Genomic DNA, 16,140 nt, shown 5'->3' on the forward strand with positions numbered 1-16,140 from the left:
TGTGTCAGTGTTTATGTGTGTGTGCATGCACATGTGCACATATGTTTGAGAAGTAAGAGATTAGGTTCCATCTCTAACATGTAATGGCTTGTGATCATAGATAATTACTTTAAAATCTCAGTGCCCCAGATAAATTCTCATGAAGTAAAGCTATAAAACTATTGCCAATCAGCACTAGTAGAAGTTTCTTCATGGGAAGTTTGCTGACATAAATGAAATAAAAATGCAAAATATCAGTAAAATTTAACTTTTTGTCTTTGTTTTTTGGAGGGGGAAAAGCCGGGCAATTAGGGTTAAGTGACTTGCCCAAGGTCACACAGCTGGTAAGTGTTATGTGTCTGCAGTCACATTTGAACTCAACTCCTCCTGACTCCAGGGCTGGTGCTGTATTCACTGCTCCACCTAGGTGCCCCTAAAATTCAACTTTTAAAAAACAAGTGATGAACCTAAAAAAGTGAAGAAGCCTGGAATGGCTTACAACAAATATATCTAATAAAAAATAGAATGATTCTGTATTTGAGACCCATTTATCCAAATTACCTTTAATAGCCTTTTAGTTGTCAAATCCAGACCAAAATAAAAGAAAATTGCTTGAGTCAAAATAGAGTAAAGCATTTTATTTTGTCTCCTGTAGACATGTAGATTTATTTCTAGATGAGCTTTTGTCATTTATTCATTCAAAAAGAAATCTAGGGGCATTACACAGAAAGATAGTGAACATAGAGAGAAATGGGACCTTTTAGGCCATCAAACCAACCCCTCACATTTTATAGAGAAGTAAAATGAAGGACCAAAATATTAAGGTTATGCAGGGAGTTAGTGTCACAGTTGGTATTTGAACACATGTTCTCTGACTCCAGAATCAAAGCTCTTCTACTGAACCATAGTGAATCACAAACCAGCCTATCTAAAAATTAATCTCCATTTTCAGAGAGGATCACAAGCACACTCCTTCAAATTAGTGAGCAATTAGATTCCAGTATACAGACTCACCCCACACCCACCTTAGACAGATTTTCTGGCTGGCTACCTGTAGGGAATGTCATTTAAAAAGTCACATTCAGATGAAGAAGTTATTTTAGGAAAAAAGAAATTTACATTACTCTCTGCACTTAATGCTGATTAAAATATTCCTGTAGCTTGTTCATATTGAAATATGAATTAAAATCTGACAGTGTTTCAATTTTACATGTACACAAACATTCTAGTTCCTGATACTGAAAGTAAAAGGGGCTAAATCCAACACTCCTTTCCAGGGTTTAAAGCACTTTATTATTTTGGGGGTTTGGATTTTTTTTAGATTTTTGGAGGGGCAGTTGAGGTTAAATGACTTGCCTAAGGTCACATGCCTAGTAAGTGTTAAGTGTCTGAGGCTGGATTTGAACTCCGGTTCTCCTGACTCCAGGGCTGGTGCTCTATTCACTGTGCCACCTAGCTACCCCGAAAGCCCTCTTTTTAAAAGAATTATCATTCTATCCTTGATTGACTTCATTAGTAATCAAAAGCATTTAGTTTTTCTATCCATAAAGTTATGAATTTCAATAGAATAACCTAAAGAAATGTCAGCCTACTTACTAGATTAGAAATTGTCCTGTATTTCAAATGAAGCCACTGTAACTATGAGGTATGTAGCACGTGAGTAAAAGATTATTTAAGTGGTCATACTCTCCACTATTATCTTCCTTTAGAAATTGCTAGAAAATTTAGGATTTGTCCATGTACTCCATCCAACCTCTTACCTTGTAAACATTCATACAAACACACACACACACAATTGTTTGTCATAAATAGAACCAATTCATTTGTTAGTCTTTATCTTTTAACAGAGAAAATGCTTTCCTGAAAAAAGAAAAAGAAAAACTAAAGTAGGGGCAGCTAGGTGATGCAGTGAATAGAGCACTGGCACTGGAGTCTGGAGGATCTGAGTTCAAATCTGGCCTCAGGCACTTAACACAAAAACTAGCCATGTGACCTTGGGCAGGTAACTTAAATCCAGTTGCCTTCCAAAAAAGCAAAAAAGAAAAGAAAAACTAAAGGATTACTAGTTATTTTGTTTAACAATAACCATAGTTGAGTAAAACAAAGAGTGTGTTGTATTCTACGAATAGACACTATTTTATATAGATTTTTTTTACTTTTTTTCTTTTCAAGGTCCTATTATTTCTAACTATATTTTGAATTCAAAGTTTTCATTGTGTTGTTTCATATATGACTATAATGATCTCAATAGAAAAATGCCTTTGAAGGAAGAAAGTGCAGAAATAATTTCTTCTATTTTTCCTTCCTCCCCTTCACTAACAATCTCCTTTCTGTCACCTATGAAGAGAACAATATCTTGAATCCTACCAAACCCCATGCAAGTTAGGTATATATATTGACATTTTATTTGAGATTTTATTCATTCAGTGTAGCTTTATTTTGGCTATTGTCATCACTTCCTTTTTGTCTGAATCAGGAAGTACCACTTGAAGCTCCAAACCTCTGCTGGTGTTTTAGCTAGAAGACCCCTATGGGTAACACAGAGGCAGGAGAACTTTGTATAGCTTAATCAACTTAAGAATTCTTCAAAACATAGCCTTATAAAATATTATTCTATTGTTATGGCTAAATAGATCACCTTTTAAATTGTTGAAAAGAATAGACCAAGAGTGTCTCATTTCAGTTTTGAACATACATAACTATGGAATTGAATTAGGTCTTGCCCCACCACCAACACAATGTTTTTGCTACATCCCACAATAGCTTCTAAGTTTCTTGAGGGTAGGGACTTTCATTTTTGTCTTTGTGTCTCCAGCACCCATCTCAGAACTGATCACACAGAAAGTATTGAATGGTTTTTCTTTCACTGATTTACTGATTCAAACTTTACAAAGAAAGCAAAAACATCAAGAAATCATTTTGAAATCTATTCTGTTCCACAAACCTTTTATGTCATGCATATATCATGTTTGATGGTACATTACGTACAATAAATGGATAATGGCAACCCTTCTACCTTTTAATATAAGTAGAAATTTTAGAAAACCTTTATCTTACAGTTTAAGAATAGTGTAGGTATTTGACAATTCCTTGTAAACAGACTCCAAAATGACTGTTTTAACTAGCTATTTAATTGGAATTGTGTAATTCAAATGATTTTAATCACCTCAAAACTACCTCACAAAATTTTCTACTATAGACTCCAGATTGCATATTGTTGATGTTATCGTCAATTATAACTGCTAAATGTGCAAAGGTAAATAATAATAATAATAATAATAAATAGCAATAACTTAGAATTCTAGATTCTTGTAACTGGAATACTTTAGCGCAATGTGTTGATTTTACAGGAAAGGAAACTGAGGCTCATAAAAATAAAATGACATGTCCAAGATCATTCAGGTGATCAGTGCCATAGCCTGGGCTCTTTCTAGAACTCTTTCCACTGAATTTTGTTTAGAAAATAATCCTCTGGAAAATGGATAGTTCTGCTTCTGTACTTCTTCTTCCTCTTCTTTTATTTTTAAATTTTCCTATTTTGTTTCGGGAACCCAAATTTAAACAAACATATTGAAAGTGTGAAAATAAAAATAATAATTCCTCCCATAGAAATCTCTAACAAATACTAACTATATTGTGTTAGTATAACAATTTCTTCCTTCTAATCCTTTGGTGTACAAAAGAAGTCTTCCATATTCTGCACCCCCTTTATAGTATGAATGGAATCACTGCTGATTTCCTATACACATAAGAATCAAATTTCTTCAGGTAAACTTTATGCTTCTTTTGTGCCCACAGTGACATCTGGATACTCATTAGGAGTGTAAAAATTCCAACTGGAAGAAAAGAAATACAACGAATATTGCCTGTTAGCTTCTATATGTGTTAGAATTCATAACTTTACAAAATTTAAATGATCTTCCACAGATCTTAAAGCACATTTCAAATATTATACAATTTTACATTTTATCATTTTTTCCTAAATGAACATTTTTAAGCAAAAGAATGAAACTGCAAGGAGAGTACACTAGCAGAAAGCTGAGCAGGAAAGCAGCCTTATTTCCTAGGCTATAGGATAGAAAACTTCTGAATAATGACTTCAGAGAAGATATTTCAACTGGGCTTTTAAAGAAGGGTACTATTTATACATAGACTTTAGGGTACATATTTGAACAAAATTTAATGTGATTCACAATTCAATAAGAATTACTTGAATTTTTCAAAAGTAAGTGGGCCTAATGGATCACCTAGAATAATACGCATCTTTATTTCACTATTTCATAATGGTAATTTAATTTTCAATTAGTATGTCTTACTATTTCTCTTAAAAAAGTGTTCATTAAAAAATCGCTTTTTAATACCACCATACACACACACACACACACACACACATATACTCCAACCAAAAAAGGGAGCCTCACATAAAATGCACAACAAATATTCCTATTTACTTCTTTTGGGACTCATGAAAAGTAAATTGTTATATGTGTTGTTTGAACCACATTTCAACCAAGCAAAACATATGAGAAGCATCTCCATAAAGATACATTCTCTTGCCTAACAGATGGAAAACTTGGAAATGCAAGTGAGGAATTCAATATAAAAAGAAAATGAAAACATAATAACCTCTCCTCTTTGAATTCACACCAAAGATTATTGTTATAACAGTTATAGTTTTCGTTAATATTGAATTGTTTCTAAAATTACTTTTGGTTATATTGTATTTTACTTGCCAAAGAATCTAGCTATCATCTTACCTGGTAAAGTTTGTGTCATAACTGTGAAACTAATCCATGACCCAATCTATTACATTAAAAAAAAAGTTAGCAAACATGCAAAAGTATAAATTAATATTAAATTAGGGACAATTTATATTAAAAATCTAAAAGATAATTTTAATTGTTTAGGTGACAGCAACCCTCAGAAACAATGAATGACTGATTGAACAAACACAATAATAAAAAATCTTCCCTAAAAACTAAAAATTTACTTTGGAAACAAATTAATTAAATAGTGGCAATCATTAAACAAGTTTTATCCCTGAGAAATATGATCAAAGTCTTTTCCATAATACATTTGTATACATTATTTACTAATTATAGATAGTTTTTCCTGAGATAATTTACATAACTTTTATATAAATAAAAGCTATTTTAAGTAAAGCCACTTACAAATAATTTATTACCTGATGAAGCCACCAAATCAACAAAACTTGAAGAAATATGCATGACTTTACAAAGTAATACATTTTTGCAGATAATATAAAATTATCTTTGTATATATCTAACTAGATGCCTGTATGTGTGTGTAGTGAAAATTCTACTATCTGAAAAAGGAATTAGATAACCTACCTCATAGGTGTAGTTAGGACAGGAAACCAACATAAACAACCATGTAAAAGGGTTGTAAGTTGGACTTGGGAAACAGGCATTATTTCCTTTGGGACAGGAAGAAATCAGTGACATTAACATATTTTTTTTATTAAATTCAAAAAGCATTTATTAAGCTACTACTGTAATATGAGTCAAAAAGGTGAGTAATGGGGACAAAAAGACAAAAAAAGTTTGTCCCGCCTGCTATGAGTTTATATTATTTATCAAAATATCTAACTTGACCAGGATACTTTTTATGTATTATTATCTACTTCTGAAATTCTTGTTATATGAGGGACCATATCACATGAGGGACTATCTCATAATCCCTAGTTTCCGTTCAGCTTATTAGTTAAGTGAAGTAATACAGGATTTTTGAAAACTATATCTATGAAAAATAAGTTTTGGTTGTCTTTACAAAACCAGAAAGTCCTTATATACAGACCTAGAAAATCATTTATATGTATCTGTTATATGAAAAACAAACTAGCTAATACGAGAGAGACAGAGACAGAGATAGAGACAGAGAAAGATGGAGAGAAGCACAGAGACAGAGATAGAGACAGACAGTGACAGAGACAGAGAGATCATATTCTTGGACAAAAGATGGATTAATTGCTTCTGGTCAAAGCAGGTCATGAAAACCTTCTAATTGTACATAGGCAAGGAAGTAAACCCCCTATTGATGCAATCATGGATATCTAGAGTAGAAAAATAAGTAGCATTTGCATCTAATCATTTGTGAAATTAACAAAAATGGTAATAGGATTGTGAATAGGCATATCAATGGTTATTACTATTGTGAGGGCCAATCCATTTGATTTATTTAATGTATGTTTTGAAGAAAGAATCAGAGCATTTCCCAAAAATATTCTCATTGATATTTAGAAGTAGGGAAATATTTTTCTTTCTATCTAGTATTTTAGAATATTACAAATTAAACAAAATATTCAAAACATAGAAGAAGGAAGCATTTTAGTTCTTTTTCTTTGAGGGAAAAGTATTTTGAAAACACACAAACTAATCTTCAGAGGAAGTTTTCCCTTTGCCTATGGGTTAAAATGTTTAAGTATTTAATAATCCCCAAGTAGCATAAGGAAATACACTTCACTAAATATAATATAAGTTCTTCTGGATTTATTTTATGATAATTTTCATCATTTTGCCACATTAATAGACATCTGTCACTCATCTTATTTTATGTCTATCTAAAAGGCTTTTATCAAACTCAAATATTCTGTTATCTAAACTATAGTAAAAAAACAACATCCAGTTCTTTTAACTTTACATGAAAAAACTATTTTATTTTCTCACTGAATTTTTTTTCTTGTTGTCTACATTTTTTAAGTTGCAGAGATGCCAGGTACTTTAATCAATAGTGATTAAAATAATAACATTTATAAAATGAAACTAACTATAACACAATAGTAACACTGGGGGGAATATCATAAATAGAGAAGCATGCAAAATGAGTTATGAAATATCACTGTTTTTTATCTACTGAGTTTACAATGATTGCTGAATAAACTCCCACATATATCCCACAGAATTTTTTTCCTCAGAATAATAACAATTTCAAATAGCAAAAAAAAATTATCTCTAGCTGTCATAATACTTAATAATGTGCCACTCAAGTACTGTTAATGATTACTTCCTTTTGAAATTTTATCAAAAATAGTTTACATAATAATAATTACTATATAATGATTTCAAGTTGAACTTTTCACTATGACATTTGTGAATGAAAATATGAATCACAAAATTACCACTTTTTCCCTCAGTTGAAGGATTTAATGCCATGAACAATAAAAAAAATATATTTTTGCTTATAGCTTTAAGGTCACTATAAAATATCAGTACATTGATGACAAAATTACAGTCATTACTGAAAAAGGAAAGTTGAAAAATAAATTACAGCAAATATCTTGTACTACTTCATTCCATGACAAGTACATGTATGATGTAACTAATATTTAGGGTGCCTGCTTGCTGATAACCAAAAAGTTAAAAAAAAAAAGAATAAAATAAAGATAAATAAAGGTAGTGGCTAAATTATACATTTTGAATGGAATATATATATATACATATATATACATTTATGTACAGGTATAGATATAATATTTTCATACATTATATTTGCTGAGAAAAATATTATCACATTTCAAGATCCAGGGGTTACCATAAAATGTATAAATGAAGTGATGATGGTTCTAGCATGTAGCAAGAATAAGAGACAACCTATGGGGATTTTCTTTGGGACATAATTAATTATTCATCTAGTTTGCCAAGATTTGATTATGGCAATATCTTTAGGATACCAAGAGATTATGGATAGTACAAACAAGAAATAGGGGCAGTCATGGATAACTTGTGACCTACATCATTGAAAGCATACAGATATCCATAAGATTATAGACCTAGTGGGATCACCAGCTGTTCTGTTTTGTCAGTGCCATGTAATAAAATTCTGTCTGAATTCTGACTACTTGGGTTAGTTCATTATTGCAGTAAGGGGATTATTAGCTATAGTGGGTGAAATTATCGATTAATTCGTTCTTTAACAACCTACATCTATATACAGTGTCTAGAGTTGAAATGGCCCTTAGTGATTATGTACTCCAAACCCCTAATTTTACAGATAAGTACCTGAGGTCAGAATATAGATGTCACCTTCCTGAGGTCACAAGCAGGTTAAAAGTAAGATATGAGCCCAAGTCCTCAACCTTAACAGTCAATCTTCTTTCTACTCTATCTCCTAGGAATTGGGCATGAGATTTATGTATTGAATCATTCAATGTACACTGATTGAAGAGAATGTTAATGACAGTTCTACTCTATATCTCTAACATGACACCTACCTCCTTAATTAGAAAGAATTTTGTTCATTTTGTCACACAGAGTAAAGTTGGGATTTGACCATCATATGAGTTACTGAAATAAATTGAATAGCTATGGTAGATCATTTAACTTCAGAGTTTACCAGTGCTAACCTATTCAGACTACTTATTCACTTTTACTTGTATAGTCAGAGGTGGGACACTAAATATTTTTTTTTTAATTTTTGTTTTTGTTTTGCTTTTCTTTCAAAGAATTTATTACTGAATTACAGACCCCTTTGGAACTCAAACATTAGTAGAATCTAGGCAGAGAAACGGGTGAAGGAAACAGGATATATATTTAGCATGAGGGGGAGAACAATGTTTTTCAAGATAGATGGGGACATAAAAAACAACTTCAGTCATATTAATACGGCAGTCAACACAATTCACTTTACCACAGCAAAAGAAAAAAGAATGAAACAAACCTGTATGATTTGGATGAGCCAACACTACATTGATAAAATGATTCCCAGCTTCACAAATCTGAAAACATTTTAAACAATATCAATATGATTTCTTTGTAATCTTCTTTAAATTAGTCCATATGTATAAAGGAACATATATCCATAAATATATTCATTTCAGTAATATAATAAATATATTTGTGCACAAACTATAACAGGAAAATAATTCCAAACATTTAAGAGAATTCACAAAAATAAAAAATGGCCACACCCTCAGTAACAAACATTAAAAAATTCTTCACAGTTACTGTAATCCCTTATTATTTATTTGTAAGAACATGAAATATTGAGAAGTGAATATTGGTTATGCTATAGCCTAGTATATTTACCATTATCCATGAATATCAAAGAATATATTGTTTGGAATAATAAAACATTCAAGATAATGTGTATTACTAGTAGTTTTCAAAGAACTGGAATACAGTGAAATATGCAATAGAAAATCATGTTATTTTTCTATCATAATCTAGAAGGGGCATCCAGATCTTGTCATGTTTCAGAAGTACCAGGTATTAGAGATTTCTAATTTAGAAAATTCTAGATAACAGTTTGCTAAGGCTACATCAGTGATTTTTTTCTCATAATTTTTAAACTTTATTTTATTTTTCTTGTGTCAGAATGACGCGCAGATTCTGCAGTGGCGAAAAGCTCAAAAACTACTTTCGGTTGTCTGGTATAACAGGATTTATTTTTCCTTCTTTACTTCAAGAAAAAAATAATACTAAAGTATTCTCTCTGTGGTATAAAGTTCACAGTAAACAAAAATAGTAGTAGACTTATTTTTTTCTCTTGTATAATGAGTTGTTATCATATGGTATCAAAAAATATAGATCAAAAAAAATCAATGGATTAAATTTTAACACAGTCTAGATGCCAGGGCAAGTTCCATTATGTCATTTTCATTATCTGCTTGAATTTATTATTCCTGCCTACAAATGGTAGTTATGTGGTATAACAAAGTCAATTAGTAGATATATTTCTATTTTTATTTTACTTCTAATTGTCCTATTTTACATTCTATTAAACTTCTAAATTGTCTCACATTATTTTATAAGTATATAAGGCCATGAACCTCTCCAAAATAAACAACAAAACCCATAATTCCCTTTCTGTGTGTTTTTACACACAAAAAAAGGACATGGACATGATCAGACAAGAAGGCTATGGGGGGAGGGAATCTTATGTTCCATCACTGCTTTCTGTGTATTTGTGGAAGTGTTTGCCCCAGGGTTATGGTGGGCAAACTGTTGTTTCTTATACTATGCCATTTTATTAAATGCCTCTTCTTTTAGATAACTCTGTTCTTTGGTTTACTGTTTAAAATAAATATGTTAGTTGCAGCTCTGGTATCAGTAGACAAGGAAACATAAAATAACTTAATCTCGGGCCAACATTCCTGGAGATCCCCTTCTATGATTTGGGGGTTTCCCCAAGATTTTATATGAATAATTCTTGAGCAAGCACACCAATAAGGAAACAGCATTTTAACAATAACAGTTATGTAGTCCTTTCCCTTCTCCCTCAATACTCTTCTCGCTTAATTTGGTGACCTAATTAGCTTCCATGAATTCAATTATTATATCTAAACTGATGATTATCAAAAGTTTCTATTCACCTGAACCTCTGGGTTGACTTTCAGCTGCCTATTGGATCTTTAGAATTGGATGTCTGTAAAATTGAAGTCTTTTTTCCCCTCCCAAATCCTCTCCTTTCCCTATTTCAGTATCGCTGCCCAGGTACAACCATCCTTCCAGTCAACCCGGTTCACAACCCAGGAGTCATCTTTTACTCCTCACTTTCTCTCTCTCACCCTCCAATTCAATCTGTTGCCATTGCCTGCTTTTTAAAACTTTCATAATATCTCTTGTGTATGTCTTCTTATCTTGTCTGACAATGCCACCACCCTGGTATGGGCCATCATCATCTAATATCTGGACTAGTTCAATAGCTTTCTGACTCTCCTTGCTAACACAAGTCTCTCCCCTCTGCACTCCATGCTCTACTCAACTGTCAGAGTTGTGTTCTTAAAGGTCAATAATGATTGTGTGACTCTGTCCCCCACCCATTTCATTAACTCCACTATCTCCTTATCACTTCCAAGGTCAAATAAAATATTCTTTTTGTTCTTGAAAACCCTACATGATTGCCCCCCTTCTTCTTTTCCCCTCTTCTCATACCTTACTCTCTTCACTGCCGCAACACTGTGATTTGGTGATTCAGTGACACTGGCCTCCCTGCTGTTACAAAAACAAACGAATAAACAAAAACACCAAACACTAAGTCTCCAGACTATGGACATTTTCCCTTGCAGTTCCTTATCCTGGATTTCTTAACCTCCTCATATTTTTCATTACTTTACTAGTTTCATTTTAAATCTTTTCTAAAATCTTCTACAGGAACCCTTTCCTCATTCCTCTTAATTCTACTTCCTTCTCTCTGATTGTTTCTAATTTCTCCTATGTATGTCTTGCTTGTACATTCTGTTTGTATATTGTATATATCTTTGTATATATCTTTTATATTGTATATATCTTTGACCATGAGATCTTTGAGAACAGAAACTGTCATTTGCCTTTCTTTGAATCCCCATTGCTTAACACAATGCCTGTTACACAGTAGTTGTTCAATATTTATTGACTACTTTCAAACAACAGTTACAAAATAACTTCCATATCACTGTCATCTGATCATCATCATTAGAATATATGAATGAACAAATTAATAAAAAAGGAATCTATTAGTGAAATTGTATTACTGTTTGCCAGAGACTGGGCTAGATGCTACGCATATAAACAAAAAAGTGAGATCGTTTCGATCTCAAAGAGGTCTGTACAGAAAATAGGGGATTGGTGACCATAATGGAAATTTGGGTAAATCACATGGACAGTGTGTGGAGTTTTATGAGTTGATTGTCATACTCTCTCAAGTAGGAAGATTCGTCTTTATTTGATACTCTTCCCTTGACAAGAGGTGGGAAAAAGGAAGAGAGGAAAGGGTCAAAGCCAGAAGCACGCGTGCTATCTATGGCAGCAGAGATGGCAAGATGCCCTGATAAACCACATTATTATTGAATGGAATGCGAAATGTGATCTAGAACTGGCAAAATAGAATGAATTAGATAAATTTGCATCAATTCACTCCCTAATTAGGACAGAATGGAAAAACCCAAAACTTAGTAGACAATCTCCCCCAGGTAGTCAGAGGACAGCTGTTCCAGGTGGGTAAAACCAGGGGAGCAGAAGAACAAATAGCAAGATACCTATGTAGGTCATGGGTTCCTAATATATTATGACTGGGAGAGTCCATTTGAACATTCACAAAGTACTTCCACCACCATAACTCTATGGGTTAGCATAAAATTGTTATCCTTATTCTATGGTTTGGAAACTGAGGCTAAGAAAATGTATAGCTCAAGTCATTTAGGGTAAATATGGAGCTGTCAAACTTATCTCTGGATTCCAGATGTAGTTCTCTTCTAAGTATACCAAACTGTTGATCATAGATACCTGAAGATTTTATTCTTGTTACCTTATCTCCATTTTGCAAATGAAATATTTGAGGCTTAGAAAGATAAAATTACTTATTATTGAACATGGCTAGTGAGTGGTAGAGTTGAGATTCAACCTAGTTTTTCACAATACCAATCCAAAATGTACTTTCAATTTCTTTTCTAAGCATTACACATAAGAATAAAGACATCATCCAGTGTAAATGTCAAGTATCAGTGGGATAAAGGAAAAATAATTTCTGTTTGGTTTCAGAATACCAGAATTTGTTCATTTTTCTTTTAATTGATTTACCTTTTTTTCAAGTGGTTTATCTTAATATAATATTAAACAGCAGTTCATATTCCCTTAGCATTATAGCTGAAATTAGAGTTTGCATCTCATAATTATTTTATTTGACATTGAAAAAGCAGTCTAGAAATAAAAAATATAAGTTGTCAGTGTTTAATTTAGGAGGTTCATGGTAGGTAGCATATTTGTTAGGGGCAAGGGGATGGGTGTTGAATATTTCTTCTTAAAGCTAGCATGCAATTGAATAACAGCAGGACAATAAATTTTAAGAAGGGACTGAAGGATTTTTCATATAAAGGACACTCATTTGCAAAATGGGGACAATAATATTTATATGAACTGCTTTACAAGATTGTTAGGAAGCACTTTGTAAAACACACACATACTTACACACACATATGCATATATATACACACATACACTTTACCAGGCATACATTTTGTAAAGCATATGTAGACATTCCCATCTAAACAACGTTAAAATAATGTGTCAAATTAAATTCTGGAACAGCAGAGCAATCAAAAGGTGATGCTGATAGTTTTCCAAGAAGATTCAGGAGTCCAATAGGAGAGGACTGTGACACCAGCATGTGTGGGCTGACCTAGAGAGCATATAGCAGTAACATGAGGGAGGGGCAGCTGGAAGAGCAGCAGCAGCTTCAGTAGTTCTTAACCCAGAGACAGTAAGTGGATCATGCAACTGGTCAAAAAAAAAAAAAAAGATTACAGGGGACCCAAAGCTGGCCCTTGATTCTATTTGGAAACTCCATTGCCCATATTCATTTCTGAATCTCAGTTCCAGAGTGAAGAAGAAAATGTGTGATGGATCACAAGGGAACAGTTACCCTGGTTGAAATTCCAGGGCAGAGAGATTTGTTAAATAACACTTGTGGCCACAGGAGACCAAGGAACTTAATCATAGTTCTGAGACCACGAGAATCACTAGTAGTTGTTGCATAGAAGCATTGAGCCTTTCCTGAGTAAATAACACAGCATAGACCAGGAAATAAGTGATCACAGCTCTGGAAAATTCCAGGCCTCAGAACTAGCTCTGAAAACACCAGCAAGAAAAATACTAAAGCTTGGGATAGTGACTTCCCACCCCAGGTAAATAGAACTTAAGTTTAACATAAAATTCACAATAAAGAAATACTGTGGAAAAATGAACCAAGAACATAAGAAGAGCTTTAACATAATCAATTACTATAGTAGCAGGGAACATTAAACAAACTCATGAGAAGCAATAATGTAAAAATAGTCACAAGCAATGCGACCAAGGAAAAATGTGAATCGGACATAAGCCCAACAAGAATTTCATAAAGAAATAAAGAAAGCTAGGAGTGGTTGAGGAAAAACTGGGAAAGGAAATAAGAGTGACATAGGAAAATTTTGAAAAGATAATTACCAGCTTGTTAAGAGAGGCATAAAAATACAAAAGAAAATAATACAAAAGAAACCAAACAGAATTGGCCAAATAGTTTTAAAAAGGCACAAAAAATTCATAGAAGAAAAGAACTCCATAAAAAGCAAAACAGGTACTTCACTGAAGAAAATTATTCATTAAAAATTAAGGAATCATCAAGTAGAAGCTAATGACTCCACGAGAGAGCAAGAAACAATAAAACGAAATCAAAAGAATGAAAAAATAGGGAAAAATGTTAAATATTTCACTGGGAAAAACAACTGATCTGGAAAATAGGTTGAGGAGAGGTAATTTAAGAATTATTAAGCCACCTCAAAGCCATGATCCAAGAAAGACTTAACATATCACATTTTGAAAAATCACAAAGAAAAGCTGCTCTGAAAACTTAGCAGCAGAAGGGAAAATAGAAGGAATCCACAAATCACCTCCTGCAAAAAGTCCCCAAATGAAAACTATTACAGTCAATACTTTATTTATATTGTATTATATTATTGTATTGCACTGTACTGTATTGTATTATATCGTATCGTATGTCATATAATATCATATTGCATCATATCTCATCGCATTGCATCGCATCAGATCATATTATATGGATTATATTATACCCTGTCATATCATATTATACTATATTATATTTAATATATCATATCATATCTGAAATGATGTGATTTTGATGTGATATATCATATTACATTAGGTTATATTATATTACATTGTGTTGCATTATATTAAGTTATGTTGTGCTATGCTATGTTTTATTATATTATACTACATTAAGTTATATCATATTGTATTATATTATATCATATCATAATATTATAGCCAAATTCCAGAGTTCACATTTGAAAATATTTCAAACAGGAAGAAAAAAAACAACACTCAAATATGATAGAGTGACAGTCAGCATCACACAAAATTTAGCATCTGCCATGTTAAAGAAGTGGAATTGTTAGAATATGATATTTTAGAAGGCAAAGAAGCTAGGATTACAACAAAGAACAACATACCCAGAAAAACTGAGCATAATCTTCAAGGGATAAAGTAGACTGATGAAACAGAAGACTACCAAGCATTCATGATGAAAACATTAGAGCTGAATAGAAAATCAGATATTTAAACAAAAGACTTAAGATAAGCATAAAAAGGAAAACATGAATGAAAATCATAAGGGAATTAATACAGTTAAACTGTTTACATTCTTATATTGGAAAATGATACATGTAGCTCCTAAAATATATATCATTGCTAGGGTAGTCAAAAGGAGTCTACATAGAAGACATGGGTATAAATTTATTATGTTGGTATTATCTCAGAAGCATGAGAGGTAAGAAAGTGTGATCCCCTGGGAGAAAGAGGAAGGGGAGAAGTAAGAATGGGGAAAATTATCTTACATAAAACAGTGGCACAAGGATCAGCTTTTATAGTGGAGGGGGAAATGGCAGGGATAGAGCCCAACACTTTAACCTAATTTCACCTGTATTGGTTCAAAGAGGGAAGAATATAAATACACACTCAGTTCAGTATAGAAATTTGTTTTACCCAACAGGGAAGTAGGAGGTGAGGGGATGAGAAAAGGGAGATGGGGGTGGGAAGGGTGTTGATAAAATGAAGGGTAGATTAATGGGGCTAGTAGTCAGAAGCAAAACAAACTTTTAAGGAGGGACAAGGTGAAAAATAGAGAGAGAAGGATAAACAGAAGAAAATAGGATGAAGAGAAATACACAATAATCATAATTGTGAATATTAATTAGATGGATCTATACAAAAAGGGAAGCAGAGAGAAGAATCTATTACAGATGAGAATCCAACAGTATGGTGTTTACAAAAAACAAACTTGAAAGAAAAAGAGAGTTAAAATAAGGGGCTAGAGGATAATCTATTATGCTTCAGTTGAAGTAAAATAAGGCAGTTCTAATAATCATGATCTCAAACAAAGCAAAAACAAAAATAGACCCCATTAAAAGAGATAAGGGAAACTACCTTTTGATAAAAGGTACCATATATAGTGAAATAATAAAAAAAAATGCTGCCAGTTTCTCTAAGGTCTCATTTCTTAAATGTATATGGAGCTGAACAAAATTTGAATATATATGTATATATGTATGTATGTATATGCACATTATATATATATAATTTGCTTATTGATAAGAGAACAAAGGATATGAACAGGGAATTTTCAGAAGAAGACATCAAAGCTATGAAGGGTCATATGAAGAAATGTTCT

At 32.4% G+C, this 16,140-nt stretch overlaps 1 protein-coding gene across 8 annotated transcripts in view; it reads right to left on the reverse strand.

The window, feature by feature from the left end:
* Positions 1 to 602: 602 nt before the first annotated feature.
* Positions 603 to 16,140, reverse strand: part of TECRL (trans-2,3-enoyl-CoA reductase like) — a 161,260-nt gene continuing 145,722 nt past the window's right edge. For 6 of the 8 annotated variants that reach the window (XM_069105313.1, XM_069105309.1, XM_069105308.1 and 3 more), the window contains 4 exons: positions 8,656 to 8,713; positions 5,331 to 5,416; positions 4,737 to 4,782; positions 603 to 3,815 (listed from right to left, as the gene is read on the reverse strand). In XM_069105313.1, coding sequence (XP_068961414.1) covers positions 3,688 to 3,815; positions 4,737 to 4,782; positions 5,331 to 5,416; positions 8,656 to 8,713 — 318 coding nt within the window. In that variant the 3' untranslated portion in view covers positions 603 to 3,687. The remainder of the gene's footprint in view (positions 3,816 to 4,736; positions 4,783 to 5,330; positions 5,417 to 8,655; positions 8,714 to 16,140) is intronic. The other 2 variants (XM_069105312.1, XM_069105311.1) reach the window with 2 other exon arrangements.

The sequence above is a fragment of the Petaurus breviceps genome, unplaced genomic scaffold (genome assembly GCF_028583685.1).
Source record: "Petaurus breviceps papuanus isolate PSGF00001 unplaced genomic scaffold, PetGlider_PUasm1.0 76, whole genome shotgun sequence".
NCBI lineage: Eukaryota > Metazoa > Chordata > Mammalia > Diprotodontia > Petauridae > Petaurus > Petaurus breviceps.